Below are 17,416 nucleotides of genomic sequence, written 5' to 3'. Positions count from 1 at the left end.
AAAACACTGTCCTTTCCCCATTGTACATTCTTGGCTTCTTTGTTGTAAATTAGTTGACCATATATGTGTGGATTTTTTTCTGAACTCTCTATTCTGTTCTGTGGATTTATGTGTCTGTTTTTTTTTTTTTTTTCTTTTAAGATATTATTTTTTAAAGTAATCTCTAAACCCAATGTGGGGCTTGAACTTACAACCCCAAGATCAAAGTTGCATGCTCCACTGACTGAGCCAGTCAGGTGCTCTTATGTGTCTTTTTATGCTAAAAGCATATTGTTTTGATTACTATGGCTTTGTACTATAGTTTGAAATCAAAGAGCATAATACCTCCAGTTTTGTTCTTCCTCAAGATTGCTTTGGCTGTTTGGGATTTTTTTTTTCTGGTTCCACACTAATTTTAGGATTGTTTTATTTATGTGAAAAATGCCATTGGAATTTTGATAGGGATTACATTGAAGCTATAGATTGATTTGAGTATTAGTATGGAAATTAACAATATCAGTTCTTTCAGTCCATGAGCATGGAATATCTTTCATGTATTTGCATCTTTAATTTCATCAATGTCTTATCATATTAGTGCATAGGTCTTTCACCTCCTTGGTTAAATTTATTTCTAGCTGTTTTATTCTTTTTTTATGCAAATGTAAATGAGATTGTTTTCTTAATTTCTTTATTTTTGATAGTTTGTTATTAATGTATAGAAATACAATTGATTTCTGTATATTGACTTTGTCTCCTGCAATTCATTTAGTAGTTCTAATAGTTTTTTGGTAGAGTTTTCAGGGTTTTCCATATATAATAGTATGCCATCTAAATTCCAAAACTGAAGTAGGACCATGGCTGGAGAATGAATGAGACATGGAAACATTCTGAATTGTATGATAATTAAACTGTGCTGGACGTTTCATTATATAAAAAACTACTAAAAATACTTCTTGAGTTTTATTGAAAAGAGTGAAATATTAGGTGCAAGGAGCTAATTTAACACTTTCTGAAAATTGGATAGAGAATCTGGTTGTTTCTTGCACTCTTTAATCAAGATCAATGTACAACTATATATCACATGAAAGCTGAACTAAATGAGTAAAATATATATATAATACAAATAAATAAATATATATATTTATTTATTAATTTTTATTTTATTATGATATGTTAATCACCATACATTATATTTATATATATGACATATATAATATATATGTATATATACAGATATATACATATATAATATATATATATATATATATGTAAAATCTCTTGGTCTATATTATCTGCCATGTGCCAAATGAGAAAAGTCCCTTAATGTGTCCTTTAATTAGAAAAAACAACAAAATATAACCTAATTCAGTAATTAGATAGCTGGTTAAAATAATTCAATTCAATCCCATTTGGTTATTAATATTAAGTCTCTCAGCTGCCTGCTCACTTCCTTTCTCTCTTTCCAAGATAATGCCTACCTGGGAATATGGTGGAAAGGGCATGGTGAAGGATAGATTTGACCTCATCTTAGCCCTGTTGGGTATAGACTATTACCTATGTATCTTAGCCTACAACCATCCTACTGGCCCCACTCTATAACTTACGTGGCGCAATTAACTTGGCAAGCCCTAGCAGACCTCAAGTTAATGACCATGCTGCATAAGAACTGAAGGTGGCCTTAAAGGTCCACAGGGGCCTTTTGATTGATCAAGTCTGCCAACAATAGTTACTTAGACATACCAGTGCCCCAGAATATTATAGGAGTCTTTGAAGTGGTGGTAGCGTTCAGAAGATGGGGCAGAGATTGTCAAATGATCCCATCCGCCTTCTGTTTTACTCTCATTCATCTGAGCATTGCCCAAGAGTTAGTTGGCTTGAAGGAAACCTAAAAAAAGGGAAATAAAGACTCTGATTTTCTTTTTCTTTTTTTTTGCTATCCGTCATCATTCCTCTTCCCTTTTTTCCCCTCGTTCACACCCAGAAAGAGAAAGATAGTCTCTTTTTTTTTAAGATTTTATTTATTTATTTGAGAGAGAGAGAGAATGAGAGAGAACACATGAGAGGGGGGAGGGGCAGAGGGAGAAGCAGACTCCCCGCCGAGCAGGGAGCCCGATGCGGGACTCGATCCACGGACTCCAGGATCATGACCTGAGCCGAAGGCAGTCGCCTAACCAACTGAGCCACCCAGGCGCCCAGATAGTCTCTTAATCAGTGTGGTGGGCTGCTATAATAAACCATAGGCTGGGAAGCTTATAGACATTCTGACAGTTCTGGAGCCCACAGTTGTAAGATCAGGTGCCAGCATGGCAGGGTTCTGAGGAGATCTTCTCCTGGTTTGCAGACTGTTGTCTTCTCATTATATCTTCATTGAATTCTCATGTGAAAAAGAGAGGCAGAATTTTCTGGGGTCTCTTTGATGAGGTACTAATCCCAACCATCATGATCTAATTATCCACAAAGGCCTCACCACCCAATACAGGGGTACTCCCTTATCCTTGGGGGATATGTTCTAAGACCCCCAGTGAATGCCTGCAACCATGGATAGTACCGAACCCTTTATATACTATGTTTTTTTCTATACATACATACTTATGATAAAGTTTAATTTATATATTAGACACAGGACTAGATTAACAACAATAACTACTAATAAAGTAGAACAATTATAATAATATGCCATAATTAAAGTTATGTGGATATGGTCCTTTCCTTCCCTCCCTTTTTCCAAAATATCTTATTCTACTGCACTCATCTTCTTGTGATGATGTGAGGTGATAAAATGATAAGATGAAGTGAGGTGAATGAACGATATGGCATTGTGATGTAGTTTTAGGCTACTATTGGCCTTCTGATACATGAAGGAAGACCATTGCTTCCAGACTGTGGTTGACCATGAGTAGTAGTTAACTAAAACTGCAGAAATTGAAACCATGGCTAAGAAAGGACTGCTGCACCATCACATTGCAGGTGAGGATTTCAACAAGTGAATTTTAGGGGGACACAAACATTTAGCCCGCAAGAAATGAGAAAGCTCTTCTTTCATTCCTTTGTTATTTTAGAACTTTTCTCTACTACATGGTTAGTCTAAAAGAGATCCATTCCATACCACAGGATAATCCTATGATCTTAATCTTTCAGACTCATTGTTAATATGCTAGAGTAGGGACAGCAATGGTGTGATTAGAATCTGGAAAACACTTTTCCCAAACCATTTTCTCATAAAATAATTAAATTTGTAAGTTTAAACTGAGTATTTTCTAAATTCTTCTTCTTCCATCTCACAGTGACATATCCCAGTTTCTTCATGGGAATATTAATATACAATAGAGTGGAGGTTTCCAAATATCCAAATATCCAAAAAAGCAATATTAACAGTTTTCAAATTATTTTAGCCATCATGTAAGTTTTAAGGTTGAAAAATAATATACAGCAACATTGTTTCCTTTTTACTTTGATCTTGCTTCCCCACGGATCAATCACAGAGTCCCTTAGAATTTACCATGTTTCAGTTTTGTTGTCACTGTTGCATATGGTATTATTCTAATCATGTTCTTTTTATTTTTAATAATTAGTAAGAAAAATATATTTCTAATATTTAATATCAAAGAGTACTTACAGAGTTAACATCATATCATAGCCCTTTGTATCCTCTGGTCCCATCTTTTTTTTTTTTTTTTTAAGATTTTATTTATTTATTTGACAGAGAGAGACACAGCGAGAGAGGGAACACAAGCAGAGGGAGTGAGAGAGGGAAAAGCAGGCTTCCCGCCGATGTGGGGCTCGGACCCAGGATCCTGGGATCATGACCTGAGCCGAAGGCAGACCCTTAATGACTGAGCCACTCAGGCACCCCCCCTCGTATTTGATATGGAGCCACATTTTGTAATTCTATAGTCATTTATGTGACTCACTAGATTCTAAATCAAAATCCAATGATTGTGCTCTAATGATTTGAGTCAAGCCCTATTGGATCCTATTGCATTGTCAATTTATAATCCCAAGAATATGACTAAAAAGACTTTTTTTTAGTATTTTGAATATTTGGACAAATACCTTAGGCAACAAAAATTTCCAGTGTTTTTAGATGTATAAATTAGACATTTTGTGATATTAAATTGCCAGATACGGCAAACCATTAATTTGATAGATAGTGCTAAAGATGCAGTCCTTTAGTAAATAGCAATTAGAATTTTCATTTGCACCAGAGTAAAGTACAGATTAAACTGTCTAACAAAATAAGCTGACTGAAAGGTCTGTATCAGAAAATGCACCCTCATTTGATTTAGTCATCTGAGCAACCTACAGGTTTTAATCTAATCGCACCTAAGTAGGTGGCAGTCAATGAAAGCTTCATTTAACAATAGTCAGATCAGGATTATTTTTGTGTGTGTGTGAGCCATGATATTAATTAGAAATGACAAACTGAAGGCTATGAAAGACCCATAAGGTTTACCTACCTGCCAGGGTAATTATCACCATTGCTTTACTAAGAAAGTCTGCTATTGTTGAAGCTGCAGTTCTGTTTAAGCAGCATCTGTTTGCTGAAATAAGGAATATTTAAAAAAGATTTTAAAAACTTTAATTCATAGGGGCATCTAGGTGGCTCAGTCAATTAAGTGTCTGCCTTCGGCTCAGGTCATGATCTCAGGGTCCTGGGATTGAGCCCTGAGTTGGGGTCCCAGGGAGCCTGCTTCTCCCTCCCCCTCCACCACTCTCCCCTGCTTGTACACTCTCTCTTACTCAAATAAATACAATTTTAAAAAATGTAATTTGTAAAATATGTTCTGAATATTACTATGTATATTAAAAAATATTGTTAGTTTGGGGCACCTGGGTGGCTCAGTCAGTTGAGCATCCGCCCAATTTTGTTGTTATTTGTTTGTTGTTGTTACTTGTTGTTGGTTTCACCTCAGGTAATGATCTCATGGGTGCTGAGATCCAGCCCCAGCTCAGGCTCCTCACTCAGCATGGAGTCTGCTTGGGATTCTTTCCTTCTGCCTCCCCGTCTCTCACTTGCTCACGCATGCACTTTCGCTCTCAAAAACAAAACAAAACAAAACAAAAACTCTTTAAAAAAGTGAAAAGTATTCTTAGTTAGAAATTCTATTAACTTGTTGCGTCAGTCAGTGTTACCACTGGTTCTATAAAATAGTCTTAGTTTTAAAGATTTTTGGACATGTGTAAAACTCTGTTTTTAAGATAGTTAAATTCTGGCAGTTTTATCTAAAGTCTTTTATAGACATTATAGTATCTGAAAGCAGGTTTGAGAAAATGAGACCCAGTTCTGCATTCTCTTTCCAATTATGATGTGTTTTTCATTAATTTAACCTATCTGCATTGTGCAGTATTCATTACAAAAGAATATGCTCAATTGATGGAGAATTGATTTTTAGTATCTAAATTTCAATGGTGAAATTTGTCACCTTTGATTTTTGATTGTATGCTCTGTTGCCCTTAAATATTCTCACGGAGATTAAAAAAAAAAAAAAATGCCCCAGGGGGGGAAAAAAGTAAATTGTTTCTTTATAAATGCATAACTTACATACAATAAAATGCAATAATTTAATAACTTACATACAATAAAATGCAATAATTTAAAATGTACAATTTGATACATTTTGGTGAACGCAAATAATTGAATTAACACTAGTTCAATTAAGATAAAGATAATTTCCATCACTCCAGACATTCTTCGAACTACTTACTCTACCTCACTCCTTCCAGTTTCATACCCCCGATCCAGGCAATCACTGTCTGAACTGTTCTGATTTCCTTCACTTTAGTTTAGCTCATTCTATAACTTGATGCAGATGAAACTATATTACTTGAATACTTTCATTTATGCCATGTTTTGTTTGATATAATGTTTTTGAGATTTATCTAACATTATTGCATGTTTCAGGGGTTTGTTTTGTTTGTTTGATTGCTGAGAAGAATTTTCTTTGTATGACAGCAGTCACCCATTGATGGATATTTGGGTTAGCTCTTATAACTAAATATACCATGAATATTTTTGTAATAGTTTCTTTGTGAACATTCAAAATATTCTCTTGGATAAATTCAAAGATGTAGTATTGTTTAATTATATGACAAACTGCCAAAATATTTTCCAAAGAGATTGTGCAAGATATCAATTTACTGCCTCTTATCTCTCAATTCACTTTTCATTGCCTGTTCTACAGTAATGGGACTGGATTCCGTAAGCATGGCCAATAACAAACAAAATGTTAAGCTTCATCAATATAGGGAACTTCAAGGGTCTGCAGAGTGAAGGACTTCTCTTTCTGGCTCTGGAGTACTTCTGATTCTCCTTCTATTCCAGTGATGCTTGAAGGAGAGACATGTAGCGGTGCTCCACCACAGATACATGACTAGTGTGTACAATCCCGTGGAAAGCGTGCATATCTGGTCTTAGTTAAATTAAGGAATTTAACTTGGGTACCCTAGGTACAAATCCTAGGTACACACCCCACTTACAAATGGACTCCTAATGCCCCAACTCCCCCCATGCACCTGCCTGCTGGCTTCAGCTCACTCGCTTACTGGATGAGTGTTGCCTACTTGCCATCCCAGCTGTGGTTCCCTTCCCTCCAGCCTCTGTGCACCTAGACCAGATAGGAGGGGGGAATATGTGTGGTATCGCCCACTTTGCCAGTGACTATGGGCCAACTGGCTCTGGCCCCATCAACCAAATAGACTTCTGGGCTACCCACTGCACTGCAACCTTCTCCAATGAGAACTGAATCCCAAATCTGGGGAGGAAGCACACTTTTCTAGTTTGGCTCTTCTGTTGATACTCTGTTTCATTATTAGAGTATGTTTTAGAGCTTTCTTTATTCCTTTACATTTATTCTTCTACTATAATTAGAAATTCTTTATTTTAAACTTTCCCCATTTGAGGTACTGTGTCTTTTGTCTCCTAATTGGACCTGGACTAATAATAGTGATTATACCATTCTATACTCCCACCAGCCACATGTTTGGGTTAGTTAATCTACATTCTTGCAAACACTTCTCTGTTCAGTTTTTTTATTTTAACATTTCTTATAGTGGTGAAGTGGAAACTTACTGTACTTTTAATTTTATATCAGATTGAATAGATGATTTCAGGGGACTATCTTCCGATTCACACCCAAGATTAAATGGCCATTGATACAATTCCTTGTTTATACATATACATATCTGTGTATGTGCACACAAGTGTGTAAACTATCTAATGGGAGTAGTGTTTGACACAGCATTCGGAGGAAACAAATCTGTGTTTAGAAGTCTCGTTTTTTTTTTTTTCCAGGATTAGCTTCATTGTTCTTTAAAAAGAGTTCATGTAGAAATTATCATCTTTACTTTTAAGTAGGCAAAAATAGAAGAGTAAATTTTATTTAGGAAAACAGTGAGTTAAGAGTCAGTGGTTTTTATTGGATAGAGGTAATTCTGTGTCCTAATAGAGAGGTGAGAAAAGGAGAGTGTCACTTAAAGTGGGCCAGATATCCTCCCATAGGGTGGTTAGAAGAGGTGTATAACAAATTACAAGAGATTTTGTAGGACCTTAATAGCTATCAATAAAAGTACAAATGATAATGTCAAATGTTGTGCTTTCTATATGTCTGGAAATATTTAAGGCACTGAACACACATTCAAGCAGAGTCACATGAACATTTTTTCAACTCAGGGCTAATTTTTAAAAATATTTCTTCCTTTTTGTATAACAGCTCCCAAGTAAATTAAAGTACACAATTATAGAATATGTTATTTTGTATTTTAGAATGGTCTTAGTTAAATTAAGGAATTTAACTTGGGTACCCTAGGTACAAATCCTAGGTACACACCCCACTTACAAATGGACTCCTAATGCCCCAACTCCCCCCATGCACCTGCCTGCTAGCTTCAGCTCACTCGCTTACTGGATGAGTGTTGCCTACTTGCCATCCCAGCTGTGGTTCCCTTCCCTCCAGCCTCTGTGCACCTAGACCAGATAGGAGGGGGGAATATGTGTGGTATCGCCACAGGTAAACTACAGGTAAACATTATTTCAATAAGCCAAGACATTATTGCCCCATTAGTAGGGATTTTTCTTTATGATTCTATTTAGTCACCTTCTTAGTAAGTGCTAACTGAATCATAGATATATTTAGCTCAAATATTAGAAAGAGAATCCTAAATTTAAATCTTTATGATGGGGATTCAGTATCATAATTTTTATATATCAAATAGTATTTTGAAAATGGAAATTAGTAAAAATAATGGTTTTTTACACATAATCAAGTATTCTGATGTATCTCTTTTATAAAAGAAACACTGTTAACATTTATCGCTTTAAGAAGTTTTGAAGATAATATGTTAGTAAAAGAATAATAACAGAAAAGAATGACATTTTTAAATTGTCATCAATACTTTAATACTAGAGTAGAATGAATTTTGGATGAAATTCTGTCTTGTAATAGTATCTAGAGTTTTTTATTAACTTTGAGTTATCAATGTAGTAGTCAGTTTCATTTCATACAATTGTATAAGATAGGGTATTATTGAAATAAACATTGTGATATTTTGATATATATTTATGACAAAATAAATTAATCCAGCAATCACATCGAAATCTGCTAATAGTGTAGACTTCCGCATTTAATGTTTGTAATGGGGAGACCAGAGTTAGAGTGGAAGGATTTTATAAAACTAAAGTAATATTAAGGTTTAAAACTAAGAAAAGTCACTCCAAAGACTTGCAGCCACATTTAATCACATTGAGCACCACAAAATTGGCTGTCAAAAGTCTAATTAACTATCAGGCATTAGCTCTATTTTCCATGCAGCTCACTTGCACAGCCTTTCATTATAACACCTGGCAAGTTTAAAAAAATTCCCTAGAAAACTACTTCTTCCTATAGTTTTACAACATAGAGTTTTAGTGAAATGAACTGTTGTTAAAACAACAACAAAAGCATATTCAGTGCTTCATTGTTGAACCGTGAAGGTTTTTAAAGCATGTTTGAGCTACTGGTCGCTTCATTTTATGTGAAAACACACAATTAAGCTTAAAGAGACATTTCACCAAGTGAATGCTGGTGCATACTTTGATTTCACTATTTAGTGATGTAATTTTTCCAACATTTTCCCCAAATTGAAACCCAGTCTTCAACGGCACATGATGAGTGTTTAACTTAGTTTTTGTTTTCTTGAACTTTTTTTTTCAAACAGTAAAAGAGTTCTTTATTTACTTAAGTATACTTCTGTTACTAGCTGAAATTCAAAGAGAAGGACATATTTGCTTATGTGTTTGCTATAATAGTTGGAGATAAGCATTTCACAACACAAAGTTTTGATGATAAGAAAATATTATAATATCCAGGGAGTAAAGGCTGATGGCTTACAGAGTACTACAGACTAAAAATAGACTTAATTAGTGGCAACAGAGGGCAAAATACCATGAAATAATATTTTTTATTGTGACTAGAAAAAAGTAATTATCAAATAAGAATTCCAGACACAGCTAAACTACTCTTTAAAAATGATTAGAGGGGTACTTGGGTGGCTCAGTTGGTTAAGCGTCCTGACCTTTGGCTCAGGTCATGATCTCAGAGCCCTGGGATTGAGCCGTGTCTGGCTCCGGACTCAGGGGGGAGTCTGCTTCTCGTTTTGCCTCTGCCCCTCCTCCTGTTTATGCTCTCTCTCTCTCTCACTGTCTCTGAAATAAATACAATCTTTAAAAAAATAAAAATGATTGGAAAATAAAGATACATTCAGAAAAATATATAAAAGTTATAGCACAAATTGCATATGCTAGGAGAACTATAAAACGATATGCTTCCACAAATAAAATTATACAAGAGAACCCAAAAAGGAAGTGTGAATTGCAAGAAGCAATGATGGGCAAATAAATTGGTAGATTTGATCATTTTAAATTAGCTCTGTCAGTAAAAATAGTAATAGAAATAATGACTATTTCACAGTGGTTTGTTAGTAAAGTGAGGTGTAGCTCATGGAAAATGGTGTGGAAGTTGAATATAAAAGATTTGGTGTTAACATGTTCTAAGATCTTGGTACTCTTCAGACGGAGGATAATCTCTTTTCTAGAGAAAAGTTAAAAGTATATATATAATTAACACACTATGAGGCAGGAAAGAGGAAAGAAAACTGAAGGGAAAAAAAAGAAACATTGCAGAATAGAAAGCACAAAATAGGGGCCCTGGGTGGCTCAGTCGGTTAAGCATCTGCCTTCGGCTCAGGTTATGGTCTCAGGGTCCTGGGATCAAGCCCTGAATCGCTTCTCCCTCTCCCTCTGCTGCTCCCCCTGCTTGTGCTCTCTCTCTCTGTCAAATAAATAAATAAAATCTTAAAAAAAAAAAGCACAAAATAAAGTGAGGGGAAAGAGTACAATTGCATAAAAAAAAATCACATTTGAAACAGAACAAGAGATAGGTCACCTTAGATTGGGCTTATAAATCCATCTAAGAGTTTTTAAGAGCATTCTTAAAATATAAAATTAAGCATTGAAAATAAAGGAATTCAGACAAAAGTTAACTGGGCAAATACTAATCAAAAGGAAATTAGTTATAGCAATATTAATATCAGAAAAAGTCCACAAATGGTGGAAGTGAGGAGTTGGACATTTATTCAGTTGATTCAGATTTGGTTGTCTCAGCATACCTATTCTAACAGACCAATGCTTGACCCTCTCAAAATCCTCTTTTTTTTTCTGCTCAATAGGCAGCATGGTTCCCATGCCCATCTTCACACTCAGTTCCCCTAGAATGGATTCTTACCCTTTCTCTCCTGGACTTTCGTTAGTTTCCTTGTCTTGACCAATTTTATTCAAAACATAACTAAATTTTTGTGAGTGATCTCTTTATCATAAAACCCAATTATGTCACTCTCCAAATTAAAATCATTCAATGACATGGCATTTCTAAAAGGTAGAACTCCAAAAGGTAAAAAGCTTCCATCTGCCTCCCCCATGTTTTTTCATAATACTTGCAGGCAGCATGCACATTTTATATTTCATCAATCCTAAACTATCGGTCCTTCCAGGGATAGGGCATCCTTTTTATACTTTTATGCATTTCATACTATCTCCTTATACGGAGTTTTCTTTCATTTTGCACATTGTACATGTTTCAAAACCTACCTAAATTTGTATTCATTCTAATTATCTCTCATTCACCACTATATGACTCCTTCAACTGTGTGTGTATGTATTTTCACATAGCTAAATATATATATACATTAAATATGTATATATATATATACATTAAATATGAATGTGTATAATTTCCACTTAACAATGTATTCTAATTGTTTTTTTATATATCTCTTTTCCAATTAAAATGTTGAGTCTGTTGAGGATAGGATCCATTCCATGTAGGATATCTGGTGTCAAAAATGTATGCTGAAATCCAATAACATTCACTCTTGAAAGAAGAATGTGAATTTGGAGATCATTTAGTCCAAAAGCTTGACTTTTTATAGATGAATCTATCAGGCTACATAGAAATTACTATTTTTTACTACATTTGTCTTTGAAAAATCTGAATCAATATTGGGAATGTTAAGTTTTCATTGTATTTGTCAAGTTTCTAAGAAATCTTTTCTCTGGCATTGGCTTAACTATGGTAACTGGTTCATTATTAGCCCCACTAAAAATAAAATGCAGAATTATTTAAGAGGGCTTTAGCCTAGAATCATTGGGATTTAATATTCTAAAAACCTAGGCTTTTTTTACTCTTAAACACTCTTAAATTCCAGAAGAGATTTTGTGCGGATTAGGAGTTCTGATCTTCCCTGTTAAAGCTTATTTCAGTTTTTGATACTAACAATAATACCTATTTTTGCACCTTAATGACACCACTTTTTGCCTTTTCCTCTTTTAAGACCACCTGCATGAAATATGAATACTAATGATTCCTCAGCTGCATTGGGAATTCAGCACCTTTCAGTCACAGTCCATGTTTGTTTTCTTGACCTAGCATCTGCATTACGTGTCCTTGCTTTTCGGTTACCCTGATGTAAGGACCTCTCCTCAAGAATTAGATCTTTTTTAACTGACATACCTGTCTACACTCAACGTTTGCTTCCTGCTCTCACCTACCCTTGCTGGTTCAGGTACTTCCACCATTATAAGCTGGGTCAGGCTGGATATGTCCTAGATTTCCCTGGTCTAGCAATGAGTGGGGGATTCTAGACTAAAAAACAAATATTCTGGTGAAAGAGTGAGGGAAATCTATATCACAACTGAAATGCAACTACATAACAAGTGAAAGTATAAGGCAATTGTTTGGAATTCAGCCTGCTTTTTTTTTGAAACAAAGCAAAACAAAAAACAGTATTAGTTAGGTCCCCAGGTTAGTTCACATCAATCAGAAAGATTACAAAAGATTAAGACAAAAAGAACATGGCCAAATGAATTCAAGTATGCTAGCTGAAGTCTTTCTAGGGATCATTGTACTGGATGCTTGAGAAAAACTGAAATGCACTAATATGGTAATAGAGAATAGAATAGGAGATGTTAATTTGAAAAAGATGGAAAAAAGAGGATAGCAACAGAGGGAGGTGATGAATTTATGCCAGGCTTTTTTTAAAATACAGGATTGATTCTAATCCATGGGCTTCAGCCAAGGGGAAGATGGTTGTGTTATTGTTGTGATTTCAAGAATAAAATCCCAAGCATCTGTATTTACAGTGTGTGATGTTTTATAATTTTTTAAGCTGCCAACAATGTAAGTTCTGCTCAAAAATACAGATGGTTAAAATCACATGCACAGAAAGTGATCTTTTCCTTATTGCAGATCCTATGTATCTGATTCTTCATGTTCACTTTCTATTATATTTTTCAACTCCTGACAAATACTACTACTCTTTTATTTGACCATTTATGTAGAATTTTATGCAAAATTTTATTAAATTAATTTTCATGTGCTATATTTGTTCTGATAATTTCCTCTCATTATACACTAATTTTTGAGTTCTCACTACTTTTATTAAGTAAATATAATGTAAGAAGTCCCATGGAACTTTAGAAAATTATCTAATGTAAGCTGTGTAAGGTAAATAAAACCAGAAGAAATAAGTAAAGATAACTACTAATGGTCTGCATTTGGTGTGTAACTAGATTAACTATGATAGTTTCACATGTATCATACTATTTTATTCCAAAACAAAAACACTCCCTTTTCAGAATATTATGTCCTAAGTTAAATATATTCACACTGAGTGTAAGACATATGAATATAAGATACAGTGGTAGGTATAATGACATTGCTTTTTATGCAGAATTGTTTAATTTTAATCAATATTTAAAAGTGATATTAACCATTAAAAGTCAAAATAGGGGGCACCTGGGTGACCCAGTTGGTTAAGTGTTCAACTCTTGGTTTCAGCTCAGGCCATGATCTCGGGGTCCTGGGATCGAGCCCTACATCAGGCTCCATGCTCTGCGTGGAGTCTACTTGGGATTCTCTCTCTCTCTCTCCCTCTGCCCTTCCCGCTCATGCTGCCTCTCTCTCTCTTTCAAATAAATAAAATATTAAAAAATTAAAATAGGCTAATGATTAGAAATAGCACCAAACATTTTAATGCCTTCTAAGTTATCGTATGTTTTTCTTTTATGTTGTTTAACAAGAAGTCATGCAGATCTAAAGTGCAATAGTTCAGTGAGACAGTTTTCTAATTAGTGATAATTTAAACTGTGATAATATAATGAGAATGTTCTAGGAACTTGCATTTGCATGGTGAACAAAGTATATTGAACATTTCATAAAGAATAAAATTACTATTGTTTGTCTTAAGTTTTGAAATTACTTGGAAATTAAGAGAAGCTATAATTGATCTAATCATTGATTGTCAAAAATTTTTTTCTTAGAGGAAACTTAAACATTTATGTTCCAAATAGATGCATTTGACCATTTTATTATGATGTAAGATGTCTACTAGTGAACATGTTATCAACTATATGTGTTAGTTTTTTTAATTTTAAATCTCATGAGTATTTGAAATCTCATGAGTATTTGAAATCTCAAGAGTTTTGTAGAAATATATATATATATTTTTTTTTTAAGATTTTATTTATTTATTTGACAGAGAGACACAGTGAGAGAGGGAACACAAGCAGAGGGAGTGGGAGAGGGAGAAGCAGGCTTCCCGCCGAGCAGGGAGCCTGATGCGGGGCTCGATCCCAGGACCCTGGGATCATGACCTGAGCCGAAGGCAGACGCTTAACGACTGAGCCACCCAGGTGCCCCGAAATATATATTTTTGAAGTAAAAAAATATGTAGGTTTTCTACAAGATTTATTTATTTATCTATTTTAGAAAGAGAGAGAGAGCATGAACGGGGGTCAGGGGAAGGGGAGAGAATCTCAAGCAGACTCCTCGTTGAGTCTGAAGCCTGACAAAGGCACAATCCCATGACCTCAAGATCATGACCTGAGCCAAAATCAAGAGTTGAATGCTCAACCAACTAAGCCAACCAGGAGCTCCAAAATACGTGTTTTTATATATATGCATCTATATATGCAGTTTATATCTGTATTTGATTGAAATTGGTTTTATTTATTGTTTATGAAAATGTATTAACTTTAGTTAGGTTATTGACTTAACACATTCATAAAGCTAAATTTGATTTGCACACCAGATGTTAGCTTTAGTTTACGCAGGTTTAAGATTTGAAAAACTTGGCTCAAATCCACATTTCATGTTCAGTGAAAAGTTCAGGGCTCTCCCAAATACTTCTTCATATTCTAAATACACATTTTTTCAGGTCACCTTGGCTCCATTTTTCTACATGCATTAGAATTTTATTTTCAGTTTCCATCCTGCATGGGTTTTTTTTCTCTCAGTTGTGACATGTACCCAAAGTGGACACTCAGTGCCTTTTTCTTATTTGTGCCAACTCCCTCCCTGGCTTTCTACCCACAAAAATCACAACATAATATCACCAAACATCACCAATAGTGATTACCAATAGCAGTATTATTCATAATAAACAAAAGGTAGAAACAACCAAAATTCCCCTCAACTAGTGAATGGATAAATAAAATATGGCATATCTATACAACGGAATGATATTTAGCAATATAAAGAAATGAAGTAGTGATGCATACTAGGACATGGTTGGGCCTTGAAAACATTGCCCCAAACAAAGGAAGCCAGTCACAGAAGACCACATATTGTATAATGCCATTTACACAAAATATTCACAATAGGCAAATCTATAGAAACAGAAATTATATTAGTGTGTGCTCCTATTAGAGGCTGTGAAGGAGCTGGTGGAGTATCGTTTCTTTGAGCTGATAAAAATGTTCTAAAATTGATTATGATAGTAGTTTCACAGCTGTTAATATACTGAAAACTACTGAATTTTAAACATGAAAAGAATGAATTGTATGCAAGTTATCTTATTAAAACTGTTATTTAAAATACCACCAACAAGGGGCGCCTGGGTGGCTCAGTCGTCAAGCGTCTGCCTTGGGCTCAGGTCATGATCCCAGGGTCCTGGGATCGAGCCCCGCATCGGGCTCCTCACTCCGCGGGAAGCCTGTTTCTCCCTCTCCCACTCCTGCTGCTTGTGTTCCCTCTCTCACTGTATCTCTCTCTGTCAAATAAATAAAATCTTTAAAAATAAATAAATAAAAAATAAAATAAAATAAAATACCACCAACAAGTCACACAGTCTTTGTGTTGGCATCCACCAAGAGAGTGGATGGTTTTGTCTAGAGAAATGGTGGTTCAAACATCAGGCACAATTTAAAAATGAAAATGAAACATCTCAGTTATTACCATGATGCACTCAGCCAGTTCCTAGTACAGCTGTAGACTTTTTTTGCATATCCAAAGACTTATTAATGCCCACTAACATCTTTTGGGTTTAATTCTTTATCTCTAACCACCTGCATCTATCTAGGGAAAGCAGAAGCAGAAATTATAATTCTCCACTGACAGAGGTATTACATTAACATACCCCAACTTTATTTCTGCACCTTTACTGCCTAGAAGATAGTAACAACTATAGAAAATTTTGGTCTTAAAGTTTGTTTTGTTTACACATTTTTTGTTCATAGGGGTGTATGTTTGCTTCTGAATAGAATAAATAAAACTAAACTGCAGCCGTCTATGAACTCTGAGTTAGGCAGGTAGAAATAGAAGCATCTCTTAAAAGAGGAAGAATGTGAAGAAAATTTAGAGCTGAACTGCTATGTAAATTCCTTGATCAAACTGTTTGATGAGATTAGATACCTCCATTTTGCAGAAACATATCTTAATATTTTCTGAACAATTTTTTTTTAGCTTTAGATCCAGCTAAAGATCCATGCCTAAAGATGAAATGTAGTCGCCATAAAGTATGCATTGCTCAAGATTCTCAGACTGCAGTCTGCATCAGTCACCGGAGGCTTACACACAGGTAAACATTATTAAATTAAATTCCACTGATTGAATAGTACTCTTTACCATGAATAACTGCAGAGTGTAAATATTTGGCAATATCTGCTAAGCTTTTATCCAGAGTTTTATTGAAACAATTTTAGAAGCTTGGTTAATACAATTATGATTCACTTGGGTTAAACATTGTAATCAGTCAGAATTACTATAGATTACAGAATTTAGGCATATATTATTAAATAAAGAAGATTTTGTGAAGATTGGGTTAAAGTGTTACACTTTTTCCATTTTAAAGACTAAGTATAATTTTGGTACACTCTAAATATTTATGCTTATGCCTTTTGAAAGATATTTTCCTTAGGGAAGAATTGGAAACAAAGTTAAAGGGAAAAAAATGAGAGATGTTCATAAAAAAAGATGAAAAGTCACAATATAGAAACATGGACTTAAAATCCTTGAGGACACCTTCCTTTAAGGAAGCACTCATACTCATACTCCACTCATACTGGTGGAGTCCTTGTAGTCTGGAAGCTGACACAAAATTTAAAAAGAAGAAAGGGCTTTAAGTATTTTTTTTATAATGGTATCACTGCTTCTGTCAGATATGCTCTATTTTGAAAAGGATCAGTAATTTAGAAATAGCCTGTGTAGTTTCATGCTGAGTCCTAAGGATTGAAACATGCCATAACCAAAAGTGAAATCACTGGGTAACTGACTGAAGCAAGAAGGTATATTCAATCTTTAAAAAAAAATTCTCTTTATGAGAACTCTTTTTTGTGATATCGGACCTGTATTGCTCTTACATCAAATGAGCAAGGAAATTTCGCTATTTGGGTATGTTCAGAGATTAAATGCATTTTGACTTCAGTGTACTTACTCTAAAGTATATTATTCAAACACACCAACAGAGATTAAAAACATTAGAGGATAGGAATGTAAGTAACATTTCTAGAAAATGGCAAAATTTAAATTTTGTTGACTTTTCTTATTGAATTAAAAGCACATATGCATAAAGCCTGTTATTACATGCTGAATGGAGTAGAAGAGTTTATTCCATAATGCCACATCTACAG

General features: G+C 34.6%; 1 protein-coding gene across 1 annotated transcript in view; it reads left to right on the top strand.

Moving 5' to 3' along the window:
- The window catches only part of SPOCK3 (SPARC (osteonectin), cwcv and kazal like domains proteoglycan 3), a 321,182-nt gene that overhangs the window by 35,407 nt on the left and 268,359 nt on the right, over nt 1-17,416 (top strand). The window contains exon 2 of the mRNA XM_064585249.1: nt 16,251-16,365. Coding sequence (XP_064441319.1) covers nt 16,283-16,365 — 83 coding nt within the window. The 5' untranslated portion in view covers nt 16,251-16,282. The remainder of the gene's footprint in view (nt 1-16,250; nt 16,366-17,416) is intronic.

Source organism: Mirounga angustirostris, unplaced genomic scaffold (assembly GCF_029215605.1).
Source record: "Mirounga angustirostris isolate CCGP_5_RB_7025 unplaced genomic scaffold, mMirAng1.0.hap1 SCAF_2, whole genome shotgun sequence".
Classification (NCBI taxonomy): Eukaryota; Metazoa; Chordata; class Mammalia; order Carnivora; family Phocidae; genus Mirounga; species Mirounga angustirostris.
This window is presented reverse-complemented; position numbering and strand designations above follow the sequence as displayed.